This window comes from Armigeres subalbatus, chromosome 2 (genome assembly GCF_024139115.2).
Source record: "Armigeres subalbatus isolate Guangzhou_Male chromosome 2, GZ_Asu_2, whole genome shotgun sequence".
NCBI lineage: Eukaryota > Metazoa > Arthropoda > Insecta > Diptera > Culicidae > Armigeres > Armigeres subalbatus.
The window spans coordinates 101,409,080-101,432,463 of NC_085140.1; the positions used below are offsets into that span (position 1 = coordinate 101,409,080).

Below are 23,384 nucleotides of genomic sequence, written 5' to 3' on the forward strand. Positions count from 1 at the left end.
GGACCGAGCCGAATGGAGAAGACTCTTATATACCGCACAGGCCACTTCGGCCTTAGTCTGAATAAATAATAAATAATGATTCGAGGTAATAAATTAGTTGTTCCTAAAAATTTGAGAAATCGACTGTTGAATCTGGCACATGAAGGTCATCCTGGAGAATCGGTTATGAAATGACGTCTACGAGAACGAGCATGGTGGCCTTCTATGGATCGAGAAACCAAAGAATGTTGCGCGTCTTGTGAAGGTTGTCAATTAGAAGAGTTACCGAGCAGCAATGCGTAGAAAAGAGTTGCCTGTAAAACCGTGGGTTGATCTCGCCATTGATGTTATGGGTCCACTCCCATCCGGTGAGTATCTACTAGTTATAATAGATTATCTTAGTAGATAGAAAGAAGTTGAAATTATGACCCGTATAACGGCCTCTGACACAGTTGACCGGCTTAGTAGGATCTTCACTCGTTTAGGTTATCCAAGGACAATTACACTCGACAACGCAAAACAATTCATCGGAAGAGAATTTGAAAACTTTTATAAAATACATGGCATCATTCTTAATCATTCTGCTCCGTATTGGCCTCAAGAAAATGGCCTAGTGGAAAGGCAAAACAGGTCATTACTTAAACGACTGCAGATAAGTCACGGTCTTGGGAGAGATTGGATCTGAAAGATTATTTAGTTATGTATTACACGACACCACACTCTACGACTGGTAAAACGCCAACGGAACTATGTTATGGAAGAACTATAAGATTCAAATTACCAGCTGGATTCCCCTCTGAAGAAAATGAAGGACTACTACCAGGTCTTACACCTGATGAAGGATTGCAAGTCAGACAAAAAAGAGTACCACTTAGATACAGAGATTTTGTAATAAGTTAATAAATAACAATAATATAAAAAGAGAGATGTGCTATGCCTTGCATAGAATCGGGGTAGTAGGCTATGACTTGCTGTGTAGACCAGAAAGCAGAATGAAATATAATATTGGAAGTGTAAGACGTGTTCTTGTATCATTAACGGTTCCATCCAAATCCATCCTAATACAAATTTACTTTAGTGATCTGTAAGGAGGTCACCACAGTAAATATCAATTTGTGCTGAAAAATGCGTAATTTAGACTTCAATTCTTAAATTATGTTACTAAAAAATTATGAGAAAATTCGAATTTCAACTAAACCATCTTCCAATCAATAATACTAGAAAAAGTGAGGTTGTCAAAGTGCGTTTTTTAGTTGTATAACACTTTTACATTATTGTGAACCATCCCTCGTAATAATAATGTGAATATAATGCTTATTTAAGGCATAATTAACGTTGGCTGTCTTGCCCTATATGGCGATCTTACCCCACTTTCCGCTACTGTTTTTTTAATTCGTGTTCTAGTCTAGATGTTAGATAAGATGCAACAAAAAAGAACTGTCGTATTGTAATATAGAAAAGCATGCTTGCTAAGGAGGTATTAGGTATCATCCTTAGGGTGCTCATCTTGCCCCGTCCTACCCAATTCCTTGTTTATTTGTTGATCTCTGGCTCTATGTCAATATCTGAATTTGCCTAAAGCTAATTTTTACAATTAAAACCGTATCCGTTGTTTAAATCATCTCTGATTTAGGCAAAAACTACTTTGATGATTTTTGAAATGCTTTTAAGGGTTAGGCACTCTTAATCGTGGAGATGACCTTGACCTCGACGTATATCCAAAGATTTATATCCTATCGATCATAATTACTGTAAATCTGCTCAAATTAATAATGAAGATAGGCTATAGTTATATAAAAGCCTTGGTAAATATCATTATGTGTTGAAAAATTAGTAATTTTGGCTTCAAACCCTAAATTATGTAACTACAAAATTATAAGAAAATTCGAATTTCAACTAAACTATCCTAAAATCAATATTGTCAAAGTGCGTTTTCTGTTGTACAGCCCTTTTACATTATTGTTAACCATCCCTCGTAATAATAATGTGAAAATAATGCTCACTTAAGTCATAATCAACGTTGGCTGTCTTGCCCCATATGCCCCACTTTCCCCTACATACCACTGCTTCAATCCGCACAAACGAGGTTGACTTTGTCTGCAATCCGAATATTTGATGTCGAGCCAAGCGTTCGCCGGAAAACCATGTTCAGGCATTATTTGCCACAGTTCATTACTTTTCACTGAATAGTATGCTGGTTTGAAATCCATAAACACTTCCAGTATTTATCAAGCATCATCCGCAGGCTAAAGATGCCTGGTATTCGCCAGCGGATGATTCCTCCGGCGGTCTCAGCTTGTTATACATAATACGCGACAGAATGTTGTACGCCAAGTTCAAAGAGGTGGTCCCTATGCAATTGGCACATTCTAAACTGTGCTCTGTCTTCTAGATTTCCTAATATTAAGTCATCCAACCGGAACCGGAAGCCAGTTCTTCCTCCTCCCATTTTTTTAATGAGGTAGCATGCAGCTGCTCACTTTCAAGTTTGAGAATCTCTACCGGGATCTCGTCATTCCCAGCAACTTTACTATTCTGAGCAGCCTCATCATGTACTCATGCAAGAATGTTAACATGGCTTAGAAACAACAGTGGAAGTGCTAATTCAGAAAGGCTGCGAGGCGGTAAAGTCCCAGTAGGGAATGCAATGCTATTATAAAAAAAGAAGAGTGATATACCTAGGTCATTTAGGATAAAAGTAAATAGTCTTTTGATTTTTTTCTTTATATTGTTATAATTAATGTTGAGTATTTGAGATTCAACACAAACCATCTGAAAAACCTAATTGATATGCATAGAAAAAAAAACATGCAGAGTCAAATCTTAACATGTTTAATAGATTAATTATTCATCTTCAGAACAGTCTCTTTTTTGATTTTTCAACTGAAATAAAAACAATGCGTTCTAATAATATGTAGGTAGTCAATAAGTAATAAATCACAATAAATTCACAACAACAATCACACAATTTTGGATGCTCACGTTCGCATCCGCACAATTTCCGCATTGGCCAAACGAACAATCCGATTAAAATCGACCGTAGTATGGGCCCGCCAAAACTGGCACCTGAACCAGATGACGGCCGGATAGTTGGGACTCTGGACCCCGTGAAAAATACGCGCCACCGCACGACCGCTAAAGTTGTTCTCCGGATAGCGACTAATCAACGTGTGTATGTCGCTCAGCAGTTGGCTGTCCGGAGTGTCGTCCAACTGTAAGATGAAAATATAGGTAGATAAATTAAAATGAAACTGATGTACGATGGAAGAATTTGCAAACTTACCTCAGGCACCAGTTCGATTTTCTCGTTACTAATGTCAGTTTGGAAGTAATCCCTGATAACCGTTTTCAACTTATGTGAAGGACCTTGAGGACAATTGGTGTTACTGACGGGTAGATATGTTTGGAACGCTATCGATGATAGAGCATTCGTTACGGACTGGAGCTGTATGAGTTGAGCCCTCTCCTGACTGGTGACTCGTTCGTACAGCGTATCTAAGGTTTGGTCCAACTCGTCGTCGGTGAGATCTCCAGGCGCTCTGATCCGGAAGCCAAGATCGGAAAAGCTTACGCTTATTGGAGTTCGCTTCCGAGAGTTGTTCTCTAGAAGTGTTATGTAGAATAATGGTATTGTCATAAACATTAAACTCCGTCTGTTAATGCGGGTTTGGTAATATTGAACTGAATGATAATAAATCTCAAAGCATACAAAATGATCGTATCAGATGAAGGTTGTTCCTCGATTGTACACAACAATCACATTGTAAAACCACGTCATGTAGTAAAATCCAAAAATTTTATACCATCTTAAATGACGTCTGTAAAAATGTGATGGAGTTTACAATCAAGTCGCTTATGACATAGGTACAATTCATTCAATATTCATGCAAATACAACTTGTTTTCCAGCCCGGTCGTTCCCACCTTATAAACATAACTTACCAATGGTCCACTCGAGGTTCTTCAACTGAAATTTCACAACCCCACTGTCCCAACCAATGGCGGACGCCACATCAATCACCGGAAACTCGATAAAAGTGGAACTACTTGATGTTCCACCCTTCTTCAACTCCAGCGCAATTGCCATCGCCAAAGGAGCACAATCCTTGGCCGCATTCCGCAATGCTTTGGGACCCGCGTACGACATAACTTTGCACATTACGTAGGCCTTACTGAGCACCTGAATATAGCGCTCTTCGTGCAACTCCAGATAGCACAGCAAGGTCTCTATGTTCTCCTCCGGGATGTCCAGCTGCTGAACGGTCGCTTGCGTAGAGAAACATGCTTCGTGCCCTGGGCAGATTCTCTTCTTCTTCTCAACCGGTAACCGACTTTCACCGGATGAACTGGCTTGCGTAGTTTCTTCAAAATCATCAGTCCAGCTGATGTCCTTCAATGCTTCTAATTGTTTTCTATGTTCTTCGGAAAATTTCCTGAAACGAAGAGGTTGGTGTTGTGTGGATTATTGTTTTATTCTGTAATCTTCAGAAACTTACTCATTTTTAAAGTTTTTCACACAGGCGCACGGTACGAAAATCTTTTGCAACAATTTCCTAATAACATGCCGATCTATGGAATTGGCGTAAATGTGCCTTCGCAATTCACTCCTGTCCTTGCCACGGTTGTCCAAAAATACGTGACAATGAGAAATGTCGCCATCGCGACCAGCACGGCCCACCTCCTGCACGTAACTCTCAAAATTCTTTGGCATATTGTAATGGATAATGGCACGAATGTCCGCCTTGTTGATACCCATTCCAAAGGCGATGGTCGCCACCACAATCCGCAGTTCCCCGCTCATGAACGCATTCTGAATAGTTTTCCTGCGGGACGATGACATTCCCGCGTGGTACGGCTCTGCCGTGTAGTTAATTTTCCTCCTCTTGCGAGACTTAGAAGCGGCAGCTTCCGCTTCCGCCGCCCGTTGGGCATCCTGAAAACAGGTCCGCAGAAACGCTGAAATTCGCTCGCACTCGTCGCGCCTGGTGCAGTACACAATGATCGAATGAAGATCGATGAAACGCTCGGACTGCAACAGGTGCAGCAGCGCCGAGTCCCGGTTGGGGTCCTTCGAAACCGTGAGGATGAGATTATCGGGCAGGGGGATGTCACTGATGATGCCATTGATGCCATCCGGTACGGATAGATGCTCGACAATGCTGGTTCTAGTGCGGTACGATGGAAACAGAGATTAACTATGTGAACTATGAGATTTTGGAGGATTGAGCTGGGGTTTGTACCTTGTTTGGACGGTGGCCGTAGCAGTCAAACCTAGGATTGTTTGTACTCCTAGTTTCTCTTTGAGAACCTGCGTAATAAAAAATAAAGGTCTTTGTTTGATATCGACTTTTGCTTGAATGTTATCACGTGAAGCCTAAAGAAGAATTAAATAGATACCTACCAATAACACGCGGGTTTATCAGTTCTATGCTTCCGAAAAACTTATTTAAGTGATAGCTATTTCTAATTTTTATTATTGGCATTACATCTCCACACTGGGACAGAGCCGCCTCGCAGCTTAGTGTTCATTAAGCACTTCCGCAGTTGTTAAGGTGGTTATACAACAAAGCCATAAATCGCCCATCTTGGAAACCACGTGCTTTTTCTAGTGATTTTTCAAGAGCACAAATTGAGAGAACCACAACGCCCATGGGGATGAAACATTCGTAGATCGTTTCCATACTCATGCTAAACAACCGACTTTAATTTCAGCATTGTACGACAATTATTACGCTAGATTTGAATATTTGATAATAGGAGTAGAAACTCGTGTGGTGAATTTAAAATTCACCACATGGCTTGATTGTATAATCACCTTAACTGCGAGGTTTCTAAGCCAGGTTACCATTTTTGCATTCGTATATCATGAGGCTAACACGATGATACTTTTATGCCCAGGGAAGTCGAGATAATCTCCAATCCGAAAAACACTATTTAAATCGACTGTCACGAATTCAAGCACTTCCTATCCATCTTCAAGAGGCATGGTCAAAGTCAAACGCGTTAGCATCGTCTACTTTGGAGAATATTCTCAACGTATTAGATCCGACACGCGTCTCCGCGAGTGAAGTGAACGCTAGTGAAATGCCAACAGCAGCAGTAGTGAATGTAAACTCGGGCGCCGTAAGGAAACCGACATCATACAATCAAGACAAAATTTTCAAAACGACTTATCTGCTTTTGTAAACAAAGATTCAAACGACGAATTGACGAATCTGATAGCTCTCCCACGCAAACCAACACCACCAACAGGAAGGTGAAGGTTTCCGCTACCTGTTGATGGTGTTAGTTTACGTGGGAGAGCTATCAAATTCGTCAAATCGTCGTTTGAATCTTTGTTTACAAAAGCAGATAAGTCGTTTTGAAAATTTTGTCTTGCAATGAACCAGTGCATCAACAAGTGACAAATCCAACCGAATCAGGAACCCGCAGCAGCCCAATGTTCAACAGAAGTGGCGGACAGAGGACTACGAATTCAGCGCGATAAAGTCTAATAGAATTACTAGGAGAAGTGGAGGCAGCACAGTCTCCGACAAGCAGGAACAAGGACAGAGATGGAGCAGTATTACCGTAAATTGTTGGACTACCGATTGCATCATCATCAACATCGAAACCAAGGGGTAGAGGCAGAGGAACTACAATCAACCATGGAATTAGACCGGCACAAGTTATCTCGGCTTCGCAAGGGCCGCAATTACGACGAAATGAATATGACTACCGAGGCATTACCCCACCACCATATCGTAGCAACAACACGGAACACAACCACGATCAATCTGCAGAATACAACCGTTTGAGAGACGAACTACCGAATCTGCTGTTACAACAAGAACAAACACGAGCAGAAGGTGCGAGGCACCCGAAAGACATACACAACTAGGTTCTGCAGCGTCTGTACGTAACCTCAATCTTATGACAGATTAGTAGTAGGGGAACGGTTCGGCACTTCATCCCATAGCTCCTATTTCCATCCCATCAAAAACAGAGTAATGAAAAGGAATTCAGTTTGTTTCTTATTTTTGTGATTTTTTTCACCAGTGAGCACGCGTGTTAGCAAAAAGAAGCGACGAGATTGGTGCTGTATTTCTTTGTTTTGCGATGCGATGAATATATGTTCAGTGAGATGGAAAACGGAACAGTTCCCCTACTTCGTACTGAACTCGGGGGCAGCCAACCAATCACGAACTCGACCCTCGTCGGAGTTCTCGTCGGAGTCAGTGGAAAGTACTACTGAACTGTCAAAAAAGTTCATTTTACGAGGACCGAATTCATTCGTGACGTCATGCTGCAGAACCTAACTGACCCTTCAAGTTCAGGGGAGAGAAAGATACAACAACGCTCAATACGTTCTTAGATCGGGTGGAGTGCTTCGCCCAATCAGAAAACGTGTCGGAGGATGCCCTACTACGGACAATAAAACAATTACTGCAAGACGATGCTTTAGGTTGGTATGGAAGCTGTCAACGGAGAGTTCCTATGCCTCAGAGCTTACTGCTGGAACCGAGCTACGCAACACCCAATACGGCTCAAAAACACATTCAGCAATTCATTCCTGTGCGTTTTGAAAGAGTTCATGCGTTGGAAAGCTACCAAGAAAACATCGAACATGAGTCCCACCGAGAGCGTACAGAAGACAAACAGCGGGAGAAAGACAATTACAGCAAGCAATTGGAAAACCTAATTCAACAAGTCCATGCGGACTTGTTCGGTTCGACTGAAAGTTCGGTTCGACCGCAAAGAACAATTTTGTCGTCCGACGTCACATCCACCCCGCTTCGAATCAGCGACATCCGGAGTCCCAACAAATCAGCCAAACCTACAGAAATGCCAACAACAGCGAGAGCAGATGCAAGCAACCGAACGCTTGATGGAAGAAGAACAACGTCGTTCATTACTATGCTGGAACTGTGACGAGGAGGGTCATAGATTCATGGACTGTGACAAGCCGCAAGTGGTGTTCTTCTGTTACAGATGTGGACAGAAAGGATACTCTTTACGTAATTGCCCGAATTGTACTCCAAATCAGGGGAACGGCAAGGCGGGGACTCAGCAATAACCGAGGAACTAAATTCTCCGCCCGCTTTTTACGACTCCTCGGACTTTCCAGAGCTAAGTCAAATACACTCTATCATTATCAACACCGAGAATGACAACAGACCGCACGCAGTAATATCAATTCTTGGAAAACAGCTGACAGGACTACTAGACAGTGGCGCTAACTGTTCGTTACTTCGTTACTAGGGGGCCAGCACTTGAAAATAGTTGAGGAATTACACCTGCACAAGTATGCTGTTCAAGGAGGAGTACAAACTGCAGATGGAACGAAACACAACATCACAGAATTCGTCATCTTGCCCATTGCATACAACGGCCGGAATGGAACTTTACCAGTGCTGTTAGAACCAACGATGCCGAGTTGTGTAATCCTTAGCATGCATTTCTGGCAAAAGTTTGGGGTACGGGCAGTTTGTGAAGCTATTGAAATGATGACGGAAAAAGAACCTCAAGATGAGGAGCCAACGCGGCAGCTTACGGCCGAACAACAGAAGCAGTTAGATCTAGTGGTAGCATCGTTTCCAATTAGTCAAGAAGGCAAGATAGGTCGAACTAACATGTATACACACCGCATAGACGTTGGAGGAGCGAAACCGGAAAAGCAAAGTATTTATCACATGTCAAAATACGTCAGGTGGATCGAATGAAAGCGCTAGACGTCATAGAAGAAGCAATGTTCTCACCATGGAACAATCCGATCGTGGCTGTGAAAAAGAAAATCGGACAATACAGGATCTGCCTGGACGCTAGGTACCTCAACTCAATTATGGTCGATGAGGGACACCCGATCCCACAAATGGCGTCAATCATCAGCAACCTTAGTGGGTGCTATTTCATCTCTTCCATTGACCTCAAGGATGCCTTTTGGCAGATGCCACTGCACGAAGCATCAAGACCACTGACAGCGTTCACCGTTCCGGGACGGGGCCATTTCCAATTCAAGGTTGTGCCATTTGGACTCTGCACTGCAAGTCAAGCCTTGTCTCGTCTGATGACACACCTGTTCGCAGATCTCGAACCGCACGTCTTCCACTACCTAGATGACATTATTATTTTTTCCCGAACATTTGAAGAGCATCTGAGGCTATTGGAGGAGGTTGCAACACGACTACGTAAAGCCAACCTAACCATCTCGCAGCAGAAGTCGAAGTTTTGTCGCAAGGAGATGAAGTACCTGGGATACGTGCTAAACGAAAACGGCTGGAATGTCGACCAAGACAAGATTTCGTGCATCGTAGACTTTCCGAGACCACAAACTAGAAGGGAAGTACAAAGATTTCTGGGCCTATGTAATTGGTATAGAAGGTTCATCCAAGACTTTTCGAGAATTGCAGTTCCGTTGAAAGAACTAACGAAGACGAAGAACAAATTCCGGGGGACTTCGCAGGCTGAGGACGCATTCGTGAAACTGAAGTCGTCGCTGGTGTCAGCTCCTGTTCTGGCGATGCCAAACTACACACAACCATTCTCAATTGCATGTGATGCAAGTGATGTGGCGATAGGAGCCGTTCTCACGCAGGATTTCAATGGGGAGGAACACCCTATTGGATATTTCTCCCAGAAACTGTCAGCTTCGGAACGAAACTATTCCGTAACAGAGCGAGAATGCCTGGCGGTCATTCGTGCAATCGAGAAATTCCGAGGGTATGTTGAAGGAGTCAGATTCACAGTCTACTGTGATCACTCAGCACTCTCGTACCTGCGATCCATAAAGAACCCGACAGCTCTGATGTGTAGATGGATACTCCGATTGAACGCTTTCGACTTCGAGATAAAATATAGAAAAGGTTCCGCCAACATCGTGCCGGATGCGCTATCAAGAATTGTCGCCTCGATATCGTTCGACCCGCAAAACATTGTGGATGCTTGGTACAGCAGATTGAAGGAAAACATCAACAAGCGCCAGGAACAGTTTCCAGACTTTCGAAATGTCAACGGAGAAATCTACAAGAACTTTCGCTGTACGGATGTGCTGAAAAACATCACGCATAAGTGGAAGAAAGTGCTGCCGGTAGAAGAACGTGCGGAAATAATCAAAAGGTTTCACGACTCAGCCATAGGGGTTCATTTGGGTTTCGAAAAAACATGGCACAAGATACAAACCTATTTTTATTGGCCAAAGATGCGAGAGGAAGTTGGAAGATACATTAGATCCTGCTCAACGTGCAAGGCAAGTAAAGCGTCGACCACAAGGATGATGCTGACGATGGGCAAGGCCAAACCAGCAAGATTGCCCTGGGAGCTCGGCTCGTTGGACTTCGTCGGGCCATAAACGGGCTCGGCCGCTGGGAATACCGTGATGTTAGTAGCCGTCGACTGGGTCACAAAATATGTAATAGCGCACCCCATGCGAAGCGCGGATGCAGTGAAGATGGTAAACTTTCTGGAAAATGAGGTCTTCCTGCGCTTCTCCCGTCCAAGAATAGTGCTCACGGATAATGGCAAACAATTCCAATCCGCAGCTTTTCGATCGCTGTTAACTCGACACCAAATCGAGCATATGATGACGGCGTACTATTACCCGATGGTAAATAATGCAGAACGGGTAAACAGGGTGCTAATAACATGTATTCGAGCATTATTGAAGGAAGACCACAAAGCATGGGACGAAAACTTGCCCGCAATCGTAGCTGCCGTCAACAGTGCGAAGCATGAATCGACAGGACTAAGTCCACACTTTGCGAACTTTGGGCGGGACTTGATACTTCACACGGATCTGTACAAACAACAAAAGTTAAACACTCACCACGATCCCAAAGTAGCCCAAGAAGTGCGTCTATCAACTCTGAAACGCATACATGCATTCGTTGCACAGTCACGAGAAGAGCAAGCAACGCTACAACATGAGAACTAGATCAGTGTCCTTCCAAATCGGAGAAGTAGTCTGGCGGAGTGCTGGGCCATAATATGTACTCACTAGAGGATGTAGTGACAGGAAAGCAAGGAAAGTACCATGCCAAAGATCTCAAAGCCGATTAGTAGAACTATTATCCAGCTATGTACGCAACACTCCATGGTTGTCAACAAAAAGCGTAAGCTACAAAACACGCAAGAAGATTTGGTTGGCCCTAGAACATTAATCGAAACCTCGCCAACCACAGACGGAAAGCAGAACATTCGTAGATCGATCAGTCTTCTATAGGTCGTAGAGGCTTCTCGTGAAAACCTCCTGATCTTCGGATCCTAAGCAACGCGACCCAAGGGCGCGGTAAAACCCTTGTAGGGCTCGCGGTGTATCGGATGATTAAATCCATATTTTCCTCTTCCACAAACGACCACCTCCAAGCTGGCCGCGGCCAGTTGAGAGTTTTTTGCGTGCCAATTCCACTACTTAGATGCGGACAATATTAATATGAACCAATTTACTCTTATTCGTTGCTTATTGGATCTTGCAGATTCCAATATTTAATCCGTCGAAGATCACTTGAATGTTCACTGCAGTGGGACGGTTGAAGCACGCCTACAAAGTCTCTCACCCGCATTCAGGAAAACGGAACAAAACCTTCACAAGATCAACGCTCGAGAGATCACCACGTATACCTTAGCGGGTTCGGCATCGTACCTGCCGTCTCGTACCTGCCGGATCGATAGCGAACACCATCTTTGCAGGGTTGCTGTCCGGCATTCTTGCAACATGTCCTGCCCATCATACCCTTCCGGCTTTAGCTACCTTCTGGATACTGGGTTCGCCGTAGAGTTGGGCGAGCTCGTGGTTCATTCTTCGACGCCACACACCGTCTTCTTGCACACCGCCAAAGATGGTCCTAAGCACCGTCTCTCAAATGCTCCGAGTGCTTGCAAGTCCTCCTCGAGCATTGTCCATGTTTCATGTCCGTAAAGGACAACCGGTCTTATTAGCGTCTTGTACATGACACATTTGGTGCAGTAGCAAATCTTTTTTAACCGCAGTTTCTTCTGGAGCCCGTAGTAGGCCCGACTTCCACAGATGATGCGCCTTCGTATTTCACGACTAACATTGTTATCAGCCGTTAGCAAGGATCCAAGGTACACGAATTCCTCGACCACCTCGAAGGTATCCCCGTCTATCGTAACACTGCTTCCGAGGCGGGCCCTGTCGCGCTCGGTTCCACCCACAAGCATGTACTTTGTCTTTGACGGATTCACCACCAGTTCAGCTTTTGTTGCTTCACGTTTCAGGCGGATGTACAGTTCTGCCACCTTTGAAAATGTTCGGCCGACAATGTCCATGTCATCCGCGAAACAAATAAATTGACTGGATCTCTTGAAAATCGCACCCCGGCTGTTACACCCGGCTCTCCGCATGACACCTTCTAGCGCAATGTTGAACAACAGGCACGAGGTCCATCACCTTGTCTTAGTCCCCGGCGCGATTCTAACGAACTGGAGTGTTTGCCCGAAATCTTCACACAGTTTTGCACACCATCCACCGTTGCTTTGATCAGTCTGGTAAGCTTCCCCAGGAGGCTGTTCTCGTCCATAATTTTCCATAACTCTACGCGGTCTATACTGTCGTAATCCGCCTTGAAATCAACGAACAGACGGTGCGTTGGGACCTGGTATTCGCGGCATTTTTGAAGATTTTGCCGTACAGTAAAGATCTGGTCCGTTGTCGAGCGGCCGTCTACGAAGCCGGCTTGAAAACTTCCCACGAACTCATTCACTAATGGTGACAGACGACGGAAGATGATCTGGGATATCACTTTGTAGGCGGCATTAAGGATGGTGATCGCTCGAAAGTTCTCACACTCCAGCTTGTCGCCTTTCTTGTAGATGGGGCATATATCCCCTTCCTTCCACTCCCCCGGTAGCTGTTCAGTTTCCCAGATTCTGACTATCAATTTGTGCAGACAAGTGGCTAGCTTTTCCGGGCCCATCTTGATGAGCTCAGCTCCGATACCATCCTTACCCGCTAAGCTGCAGAGGACGACTTAGTAGGAGAAGCACCTGTCTAGCGTACTGGTTTCGTGGGATCAAACTCCACCGAAGGGAGTGGTTATCCTCCAATACATTTCTCGAACTAAAACTGTCACATGTTGTGCATATGCATAAATCGAATTTCGGTCACATAGTAATAAAAAAACCACTCTGGTGGCTCAATACCCAGAATATAGGCAATTAACTTTGAATGAACCAAAAAGGGACTGTTGGGATTTCACTAAGCCGCCATTATCGAGCGTAAAATAGTGGGTACTATTCACAATAGCATATGTTTGTACCATGTGAATAGGAAATCCAGCAAAGGTCTCTATATTGAAGGGGCCATAGAGATAGGGAGAGATCGAGGAATGGAAGGAAAATTTAAATGGGTACTAGAAAAAGATATTTTAGTTACCAGATAAAGATTGTCGCTGTCGTCGCTGGCCGGAACAGCTGGCGAGCTGGCAAAAAAAGGCGATCTGAATGTCAATTAAGGAAAAATACATACGATTTGACAGTTAGGTATTACACATGTTTCGGACAGCAGAACAAAAGGAACCGAAGCGACAATCTTTTTCTGGTAACTAAAATATCTTTTGTACTAGATCCATCACGTTTTGTGTTAGTGGATTTTTGAAGTAGGCTATGGACGGTTGATGGAATAATAAATCAGATTATTGTATGCGTCACAACAGAACGGATGTCTTTCATTCAAGGTACCACATCTGGCGACGAGGATTAAGGCTCGAATCCACAATTTCAAACACCCATTATCAAATATTTCCCCCGATCTAGCGAAGAAGGATTTACGATTGGTATGAGATAAGTTATTAAATAATGGTTTTACATTTTTTTGTACAACTGCTATAAGCAGGACACTCCGCTGCTAGCAACAGGGAAAGGCATAAAGCCGCTACCGTGGGTAGAAAAAAAAAGAGATTTACTGCTATTAAGCTGGACACTTTGCCTTTGTGAGCAATATGTATAAATATAAAAAAAAACTAAATGTTTGAAAAATAACAGCAAAGCTGTTACCATAGTAACCATTTCAATGAGTAATTTTACAATAAATTTTCAGTAATAGAAATTCAAAATGGAAAGCTGGAACATAAACCCGTTTAAATTCAACCACCTTCCTGAGACGCAAACCCGTAAAGAATGGATGCGCTGGAAGCGAAATTTTGAGGTCATTGTGGCAGCTAGCGAGGAGACAAATTCGTCAAAGAGCAAGAATGTACTACTCGCCAAAGGGGGTCTCGAACTTCAGGATTTATTTTATTCAATTGACGGAGCAGATGTTACCGAAGACAAAGAAAAAGGAATTGACCCTTACAAGACCGCCATAATCAAACTCGACGAACATTTTGCACCCAAGCAACATGAATCTTTTGAACGAAACGAATATTGCAAACTATCACCAGCTGTTGTACAAGATGGCCATCATGAGACGTTATCGAAATTTCTGATGCGTTGTGTCGATCAAGCAAAGCGTTGCAATTTCGGAAAAACTGAAGCTGAAAGTCGAGATCTACGAATTATGGATAAGGTGATCTACTACGCTCCTACTGAACTGAATGAAAGGCTATTACAGAAAGAGAAATTAACTTTGGCACAACTGACACGCATAGTCAATTCCTATGAATCGATCAAACTCCAAGCAAAAGCAATAGAACCCGTGGAAACAAAGGACATTACAGTTTCTTCAGGTTTGATCTATATTACTGTAGATACACACTTATTTAATATCAATATAAAAAAAAAGCAATATAATAATTTGAAATTTAAATATGGTTCTAGTTTCTAACATCAAACGTTTCAATAACTCATGCTATCGTTGTGGTCAATCAAACCATTATGGTACCAGCCGTCAATGTCCAGCGCGTTGGAGAAAATGTGAGAAATGCTACAAATGCAATGCTACAGGTCATTATGCGAAAATGTGCCGATCGGGAACAACTTTAAAGAGAAGGTACGAAGAATCTTCTACAAATCGTCCAGAAAAAAAAGAATGAAATTCAGCCATGTACGTGCGGTTGTAGCAGATCAGAATAAAGAAGAAAGCGAGCCAGAAAGTTTTATCTTTAACATAGGTGATGGAGATGAATACTTATGGGCAAAAGTTGGTGGAGTGATGATTCAAGTTTTAGTTGATTCAGGCAGTACGAAGAATATCATCGACGACACAACTTGGCAGTATATGAAACATCACGGTGTTAAGAGTACTGTTTCTTCTCATATTCCAAAAACGATTTTGAGAGGATATGGCTCCGATGCAAAACCGCTTGAAATAATACACGTATTTGAGGCGCCCATAGCGGTAGAATCAATGAGCGCCAAACAAGACACGACGACGACAGCTTTGTTTTATGTAATTAAAGGTGGACAGCAATCTTTACTAGGAAAGGAAACAGCAAAGAATCTTGGAGTGCTGAGGATTGGACTTGCAGCTCAAGGAATCAGTTCTGTTAACGCCCTTACAGATACAGAAAAACGTCCATTTCCAAAAATGAAAAATATCCAGGTGAGAGTTCCAGTCAATTGCAATGTTACTCCTATTGCTCAACGAGTCCGTCGACCGCCTATCGCATTGCTCAACAGAATCGAAGAAAAATTGAATCAACTATTGGCCATGGACATAATCGAACCAGTTTTAGGACCAGCAGAATGGGTATCCCCATTAGTGACTATCGTAAAGGATAACGGAGACTTACGTTTATGCGTGGATATGCGTCGTGCAAATCAGGCAATCCAGAGAGAACACCATATGATGCCGACTTTTGAAGATTTTTTGCCACGGTAAATCAGGTCATCCCGGTTTTTCAGTCGCTTAGATATTAAGGATGCATTACATCAGGTAAACTAATAATTTCCATAAATAATTATTGTATGTAGCATCGATTTTTTTTTAATGAATTTAATATTGGATATATGTTGCTCAAAATTTAATTTAATTGTTTTAGATTGAATTAGAAGAATCATCTAGAAAAATAACAACATTCATTTGCCATAAAGGCCTGTTTCGATACAAACGTTTAATGTTTGGCATTTCGTGTGCTCCAGAAATGTTCCAGAAAATTATGGAGCACATTCTTGCAGAATGTGAAAATGTTGTTAATTACCTCGACGACATATTTATTTTTGGTGAATCAGAGAAGGAACATGACGAAACGTTAAAACATGTACTTAGAGTACTAAAAAGTCGAGAGATTTTATTAAATCACGATAAATGTGTTTTCAAAGTTAGAGAGCTTGAATTTCTAGGACATCAAATGTCCCCAGAAGGAATTCGACCTACTATTAGTAAGATTGAAGCGTTACAAAAATTCCGGGAACCGAATTCTGTAGAAGAAGTAAGAAGTTTCTTGGGTTTTGTAACATATGTCGGACGGTTTATTCCAGATTAAGCCACAATCACAGAACCACTCCGACAATTATTTCACAAATAAGACAAGTTTATTTGGACACAAGAACACAAGCAAAGCTTTGAAAAATTGAAATTGCTGATATCAAATGTACAAACGTTGTCATTTTTCGATAATTCATTAAGAACACGTGTAGTCGCAGACGCCTCACCAGTAGCTTTAGGAGCAGTACTCATCCAATTCGAAGGGAAAACTGATACGGACCCTCGTATTATATGTTATGCAAGTAAGAGTTTAACTGTGACATAGAAAAGATACTGCCAAACAGAAAAGGAAGCATTAGCGTTGGTATGGGCTGTTGAGAAATTTTCAGTTTACCTAATAGGTCGAGAATTTGAGCTAGAAACAGACCATAAACCACTAGAAATTATATTTTCCTCTACTTCTACACCTTGTGCCAGAATTGAACGATGGGTGTTGAGACTTCAATCATTCAAGTTTACTGTTAAGTACAGGAAAGGATCAGGAAATATCGCAGATTCTCTATCACGGTTAGTTGTTGACGAAAATCCAATTGAATTTGAAACGGACAATCATTTCTTAGTTCTCGCTGTTCAAGAATCAGTAGCGATTGATGTAGGAGAAATCGAAGCTGCTACCAAAATGGATCCAGAACTCAAAGCTGTTAAGGATTGTCTTGTATCAGGAAATTGGAATAATCCTCTCGTTAAATTATTTGAACCTTTCCGAAATGAACTAGGCATGATCGAAGATACAGTTGTACGAGGAAATAAATTAGTAGTACCGCAAGAACTACGAAATAGAATGCTTCAACTAGCGCATGAGGGTCATCCAGGAGAATCAATTATGAAAAAGCGATTGAGAGACCGAGCTTGGTGGCCTACTATGGACAAAGCAGCTAAAGAATTTCAAAATGTGAGGGATGTCAGCTTATAGGACTACCAAGTAAACCGCTTCCGATGAGTAGACGAAACTGCCAGCAAAACCATGGATTGACATAGCTATTGACTTTATGGGACCACTACCTTCCGGAGAATACTTGTTGGTGATAGTGGATTAGCAGATACAAAGAGGTTGAAATAATGTCAAGAATTGGTTCTCGAGAAACTGTAAACAGATTGGACAAGATATTCACGCGTTTAGGATATCCTAGGACGATAACTCTGGATAATGCCAAACAGTTCATTGGAAAAGAATTTGAAGAATATTGCAATACATGGCATTTACCTGAACCACGCAGCACCGTATTGGCCACAAGAAAATGGATTAGTGGAGAGACAGAATAGATCCCTTCTGAAGAGGTTGCAGATTAGCAATGTTTTGCGAAGAGATTGGAAGAAAGATTTGAACGATTATCTGTTGATGTATTATACAACACCGCATTCAACGACCGGAAAAACTCCAACAGAATTGTGCTATGGACGTACGATTAGATCAAACATACCATCGATCGATGACATTGAAACCATTCCACAATCATCGGATTATCGCGATCAGGACAAACTGAATAAGCAAAAAGGAAAAGATAAGGAAGACTGCAGACGGCATGCTCAAGAATCTGACATTCAAAGTGGAGACACTGTTTTGATGGAAAATCTTCGATCTGGAAACAAACTTCAAAACAACATTCGGAAAAACAAAATATAAAGTATTGAGTCGCGCAGGTACTCGGGCTCTGGTAGAAAATCAAGAAACAGGAGTAACGTACCAAAGAAACATAGCACATTTGAAAAAGATTAATCCACCAACAACCTCAAGACCTACAGACAACCAATGTACAATAGAATCTTCAGATACAGTGCCTTCAGATGAAGAACCAGAATTCAGAGGATTTGAAAATGTTGAAGAAAACTTTACCGGAATGTAAAAATATATTATACAAAAAAACAAATAGTGTTTGGTTTTAAAAAAATAAAAGGATAAATACATTTAAACTATTAATAATTGTAATTCAAAATTATATAAAAAAGGAGATGTCACAATCCACTAATTGTTGTAGTAGGCTATGGACGGTTGATGGAATAATAAATTGTATGCGTCACAACAGAACGGATGTCTTTCATTCAAGGTACCACACGTTTGAATGCACTTTTAAACAAAAACCAATGCATATTTTCCTTCGTCAGTCTAATCAAATTGAGAAACAATTCGACCGAATCGGTATGTATCGTACCAAGAATGAGCAAACGCACCGCATGTCAGTTTTGTAAATACTCACCCGACAAATCATCAAATAGCTCGGACGGAAGTTGTGGCTCCACTGGGACACACAATGGGCTTCGTCAATACAGGCAAAGGCAATCGGTGGAAGCTGACGCAATAACGACCCGAACCCGGTCGACTTTTCACCGGACACGACCGCTTCCGGTGAAATAAGTAGCACGTCAAGCTCACCATTGGCGATTGCTTCCATTGTTCTGGCGCGAACCCTACCAGGAAAATTTGATTAATCAAAATCACAAATGTTTATCACCGTTCTACTTACTTTGGCGTTTGGTTCGTATGAAGACACTGTGCATTCAGGAAATCCGGAACACCATGAACTTGATCTTCCATCAACGAAACGAGAGGCGAAATGACCAAAGTGACACATTTCCTATGCTTTCGGTACAGATAAGCCGGCAGTTGATAGCAAAGAGATTTTCCAGATCCGGTACTCAAGGTAACCAGAGTGGACATTCCACAAAGGACTCGCATGATAGCGCGCTCCTGCCCGGACCGGAACTGCTGGTGACCAAACATTTTGAGCGCATCAAACACCGCCTTAGGTGTCTTCGGTAAGGACCCATCCGAGTTCAACTGATAGAGTGAGCCAACTTTGTCTTTGTTCCCAACGGTGAGCTCTAGAATACCCGACTTTTTCAAGAATTCCTGCGGTATTGTATGCCCGATGTAATTGGATTTGGATTCAGCAGGCTCACTCGGCTCCTCTGGAAGGTCTTCATAATCGTTTTCTGTTTCCTCAACAGGAGACGAATCAGCACCGTCTAGTTTCCAGATTGGATTACTTTTAACAGGAATCTTATCAATTTTATTGGCGTGAACCACCAGGGATTGTGCGTTGGCCATGGTTTCTGCTTCTTCCAATGTTGGAAATGGCGATTCATCAGCGACGTCTGCCTCTAACGGTAGTAGTTGTTCTCCTTTGACTTTACAATTCCTCGCCATATGACCTACTTGACCACACTGGAAGCAAGTAAGCATACCTCCGTCACATCCGCCCATATCCATGTTTGGACCACTGAGCGCTGCTGCCTTTTTCTTTTTCCACAAGCTCTTCTTATATTTGCTGTAGTTAATGGTCTTCTTACCACGAACAAAAACCTTCTTACGTAGGTCAACTCGGACAAAATTTTCGTTCAACTTCCCAGCCGCTACCTTCTTTCTCAGGGCGGCCTCCTTCGTAGTGATGATTTCATCGTCATCTATTTTTTTACTCTTGGTGGACGCGACTGGAACGCCTTTAATGAAACTCTCCACCGCTTGGGTACTTTTCATTAGCTCCCCAATGTCCACCCTTGGGGCATTATTCAAACTTTCGATGCCATACTCCAAAACGTAATCGTCAAAATCGTCCTCCTTGCTTTGTTCGTCATTTGGAGGATGAACTATGCTTTTCGGTACCCTCGCGATTCGTTTTCTTCCTTTACCCGTATTACCGCCAATCCTTGGTGCCACCGGGCTTTTCTTAGCACTACCCGAGCGCCGTTTTCTTTCTGCAACCGGAGCGGGCTGCTTGGCCCTTGGCTTCCGAACTGTTGCCTTTTTCGCGGTTTTCGATTTTGGAAGTTCTTCCTTCTCAAAGCTCTGTTCCATCTGATGCTCTTCCTGGATAGAACGATCCTCCGCGCTTTCCTTAAACTCCGGATCTTTGTCTTCGTCATCTGGATCGAAGTCTCCTGTTTCTTCATCACTTCCGACGACCTGGGAGTATTCAACCGGTTTGCGTCCCCGAGTACTGCGACGGACAGGAATCTGGAATGATGAAAATTTGTAATTGACATTAATCGAAAAAAGTAATCTAGTCAAAAAAAATCACCTTCTTCGCTGGAACAACCTTCTTGGCCGTGACCTTAACCGGAACCTTCACAGTAGACTTCTTTCGCCCACGTTTTGCCTTCGGTTCTTCAACTTCATTAGTTTTGTCTTTCCCAATTTCTGGATCTTCATTTTCCAATCCCCCACCCACTACCACTTGAGAAACCTCTGTCTGAACATGCTTTTCCACTTCTTCGGCCACCACCGCCACTTGTTTAATTTTCGGATCCGCCTTCAGATTAACGGTGGTGAAAACTTTTCGCTTTTTGGCCACATGCCGAATGGCCCCGGAATTGAACGAGCTGTTGGCACTGACCGCCTCGTCCTCGCTGTTTTCCACCACTCCATCGGAATCGGATTGAACCGCTCGATCGTACGCCGTATTTTTAGCCACAATCATCTGCTGCGTCGAACTTGATTCCAGTTCCGATCCGGTTACTTCACTCGCAAAGGAATTCATGCTTAGCGACGATATTCCGAAGCTGCTGGAAGATTCCACCGCAACCAGAGTTGTCGAGTCCGAGAAGGAAAGTCCGCTGATGTTTTTCAGACCAAACTTTCTTGTCTGAGTATCTCCACTGCGCACAGGAGTAAGACCTCCTTCATCCATGCCCTGCCGATTTAGCCACTTTTCGTCAAGCTCGTTCACCAGTTCCTTGGACTCCGTTGAAATATCTTTTTTGGAAGCACCCAATTGGGATGGCGAAATTTCAACGCATTGCTTAGACTTCTCATACAGCAGAGTTTCCAAATCAGGCAAAGAATCTTTCCAACTGGTCAATGACGAAGAACTTGAAACGGTCTCCGTTTGGGATATTTTTGCACTGGACAACGATTTACGTGGATTACGTTTGGGGATCATCACCGACGACTCCATCAACTTAGAAGGAACCTTCGCCTTCGGTTTAACATCTGCTTTTTCCTTAGGTTTCTTACCTACCTCAGTCATCTTTCGTCGTGGGAGATTCCATGCATTGGCATTCTGTTCTGACTCCTGTACCGCTTCAAATTCGGTTACTCTGCCATCGATCTGATCCGTCAGGAGGGCACCGATGGAGACATTGGCCGAAGAAAGATCGCTCAAATTGGAGAAGCCACCGATTGAACAGTCCTGGGACAAACTTCCTTCCATCTGCGAGATCAATGAGCTATCAAAATCGTCATCATCGATTAGCGCATCCTGCAGGGTGTTCTCCAGGAGCGAAGTTTTCAGCTTGTAGTACATTTTGTACGCATTCCGCACATCAACTTTGGAGTCCCGAATGTCGTACTGAAATATCCATAATTAGAATTTGCATTGTATTGAAATAGAATGTTATGCAAGATACGAAATACCTTTGACGGAATTCTGCCATTCTCCGTGCGAAATTTCTTCTCCCACTTTTTAACGATGCACTTGTACTTTTGATACTTGGCTCGGAACGCAGGGTCTTCCATTGCTTCCAACGAAAATTGATCAGGAAACCGAACTCAGCAAATTCTACTCACGATAACCCAAATGTTGTATCACTTCCTAGCAGGGGACGAAACTGCATCCTCTTGAGGTCAGATAACGGGACTGCGACGACGACCGGACATGAGCGGACCGAACGGTGAAATTTTGGGAAAACTGCGACGGTGGAAGCGCGCGCAAATTTCAAAACAAATAAAACCGAGGGAGCAGTCACTCGAGCTGATTGCTGTTCGATGCTAAAACGTCTGGATCAGACGTTAGAGGATTTCAAACGTTTAATAAAAGCCTATTGGAGTAATTAGAGGTGCTGCAAAATAAATTATAATTAAATTAAATATAATTTCTCATAGATCTTTCGTGTTTTGCGCGGTACAGTTCCTCCGTCTCTTCATGGTCTCGATCTTCCTGCTGGCGCTTTTTCTTCCGGAAAATCGAGTTTTGTCTGTTCCGCACCCGTTATTATCGTGCCTCGTTCGCCCTCATGCGGTGTTGCATCAATCTCCACTCACAAAAAACTCCGCATTATATTCATGAGTTTACACATGGATTTTTGCAATGGGGGTTGCCAAATGCATTCCATATTTTTGACACATATATTTCATGCGCCCGCATGCATTACATGAGCGTTCATACATACTATCTATGTGGGTCATCGTATCCATGTGTGAATTTGTATGCAATTTGGTATGTGACGACACATGATATGCATATTTCAAAATACATGGATTTTTGCCATAAAGTATGTGTCGATTTTCCTGAGTGTCGCCCATGCTGCATTTTTCTCTTCAACTAATTGCTTTTTACCGTCAATTAGAACGTGGCTGATTTGGTTTTCTGTTTCTTGGTAAGGTGATCTCCATGTGGCCTTATGGATTTTTCTTGCGGGGAAAGAAGGTGCCCATCATGATGAGCTCAGCTCCAATACCATCTTTATGGTCTTGAGCTGATGAATGGTATTCTTAACTTCTCTCAAGGTGGAGGCTGGTTGGCTTCCATCAATCACATCACGTTCGTCCGTCAAGATGCTCCGGAATCTGTCTGCACTCTTTATCGAATCAATCGTTCCGTCGATCTCAGCCACATACTCGGCGTTGCTCTCCGCTGCGTCATTAAAGGATGCTTTAACTATACTCCAGTGGCTGGCCGCACCGTATAGTGTTGATAAAGGATCGTTTTGAGTGCAGTTTCACCATGATCAGATAATGGTCAGAGTCGATGTTAGCGCTACGATAAGGACGCATACTACGCGCAGCTCAGGTTGGCCAAGAAGAGGAGTTTAAACCGACGGCTGACGAACGAAGTGAGTGAGTGCTGACGAGAGAATACTGCCTACGACTAATTAATTTAGCCGCTCCCAAAAATATGGCCAATCGCAGCACCTACGCAACAGAGTCACAAATCGCCACGTTCTAAATGATGGACGGCACTTCTCCGACATTATCGACGTCAGGACAAATCGTGGCGCTAATATCTGACCCCTATCAGACGATGGTGAAACTGTCCGTCATCAACAATGTTTGGAACCGCCGGCAGCCGCGATACGACCTATCCTCTTGGACAACCTGAGCCGCGCGTAGA

General features: G+C 43.0%; 1 protein-coding gene across 1 annotated transcript; it reads right to left on the reverse strand.

The window, feature by feature from the left end:
- Window positions 1-2,682: 2,682 nt before the first annotated feature.
- Window positions 2,683-21,987, reverse strand: LOC134210485 (ATP-dependent DNA helicase Q4). Its single transcript, XM_062686532.1, has 9 exons — window positions 21,689-21,987; window positions 20,355-21,623; window positions 18,801-20,290; window positions 18,534-18,744; window positions 5,219-5,286; window positions 4,475-5,143; window positions 3,921-4,411; window positions 3,263-3,582; window positions 2,683-3,191 (listed from the first exon to the last, which is right to left on the reverse strand). The coding sequence occupies exons 1-9, from the start codon at window positions 21,788-21,790 to the stop codon at window positions 2,958-2,960; spliced, it is 4,854 nt and encodes a 1,617-aa protein (XP_062542516.1). The 5' UTR covers window positions 21,791-21,987; the 3' UTR covers window positions 2,683-2,957.
- Between the last annotated feature and the right edge of the window lie 1,397 nt (window positions 21,988-23,384).

Coding starts and splice junctions, on each gene's coding strand:
- LOC134210485 (XM_062686532.1), bottom strand. CDS start 21,790: ATGGAAGACCCTGCGTTCCGAGCCAAGTATCAAAAGTACAAGTGCATC. Junction 5,144..5,218: donor ACGGCCACCGTCCAAACAAG/GTACAAACCCCA, acceptor GTACCGCACTAG/AACCAGCATTGTCGAGCATC. Junction 3,583..3,920: donor GAACCTCGAGTGGACCATTG/GTAAGTTATGTT, acceptor TAACACTTCTAG/AGAACAACTCTCGGAAGCGA.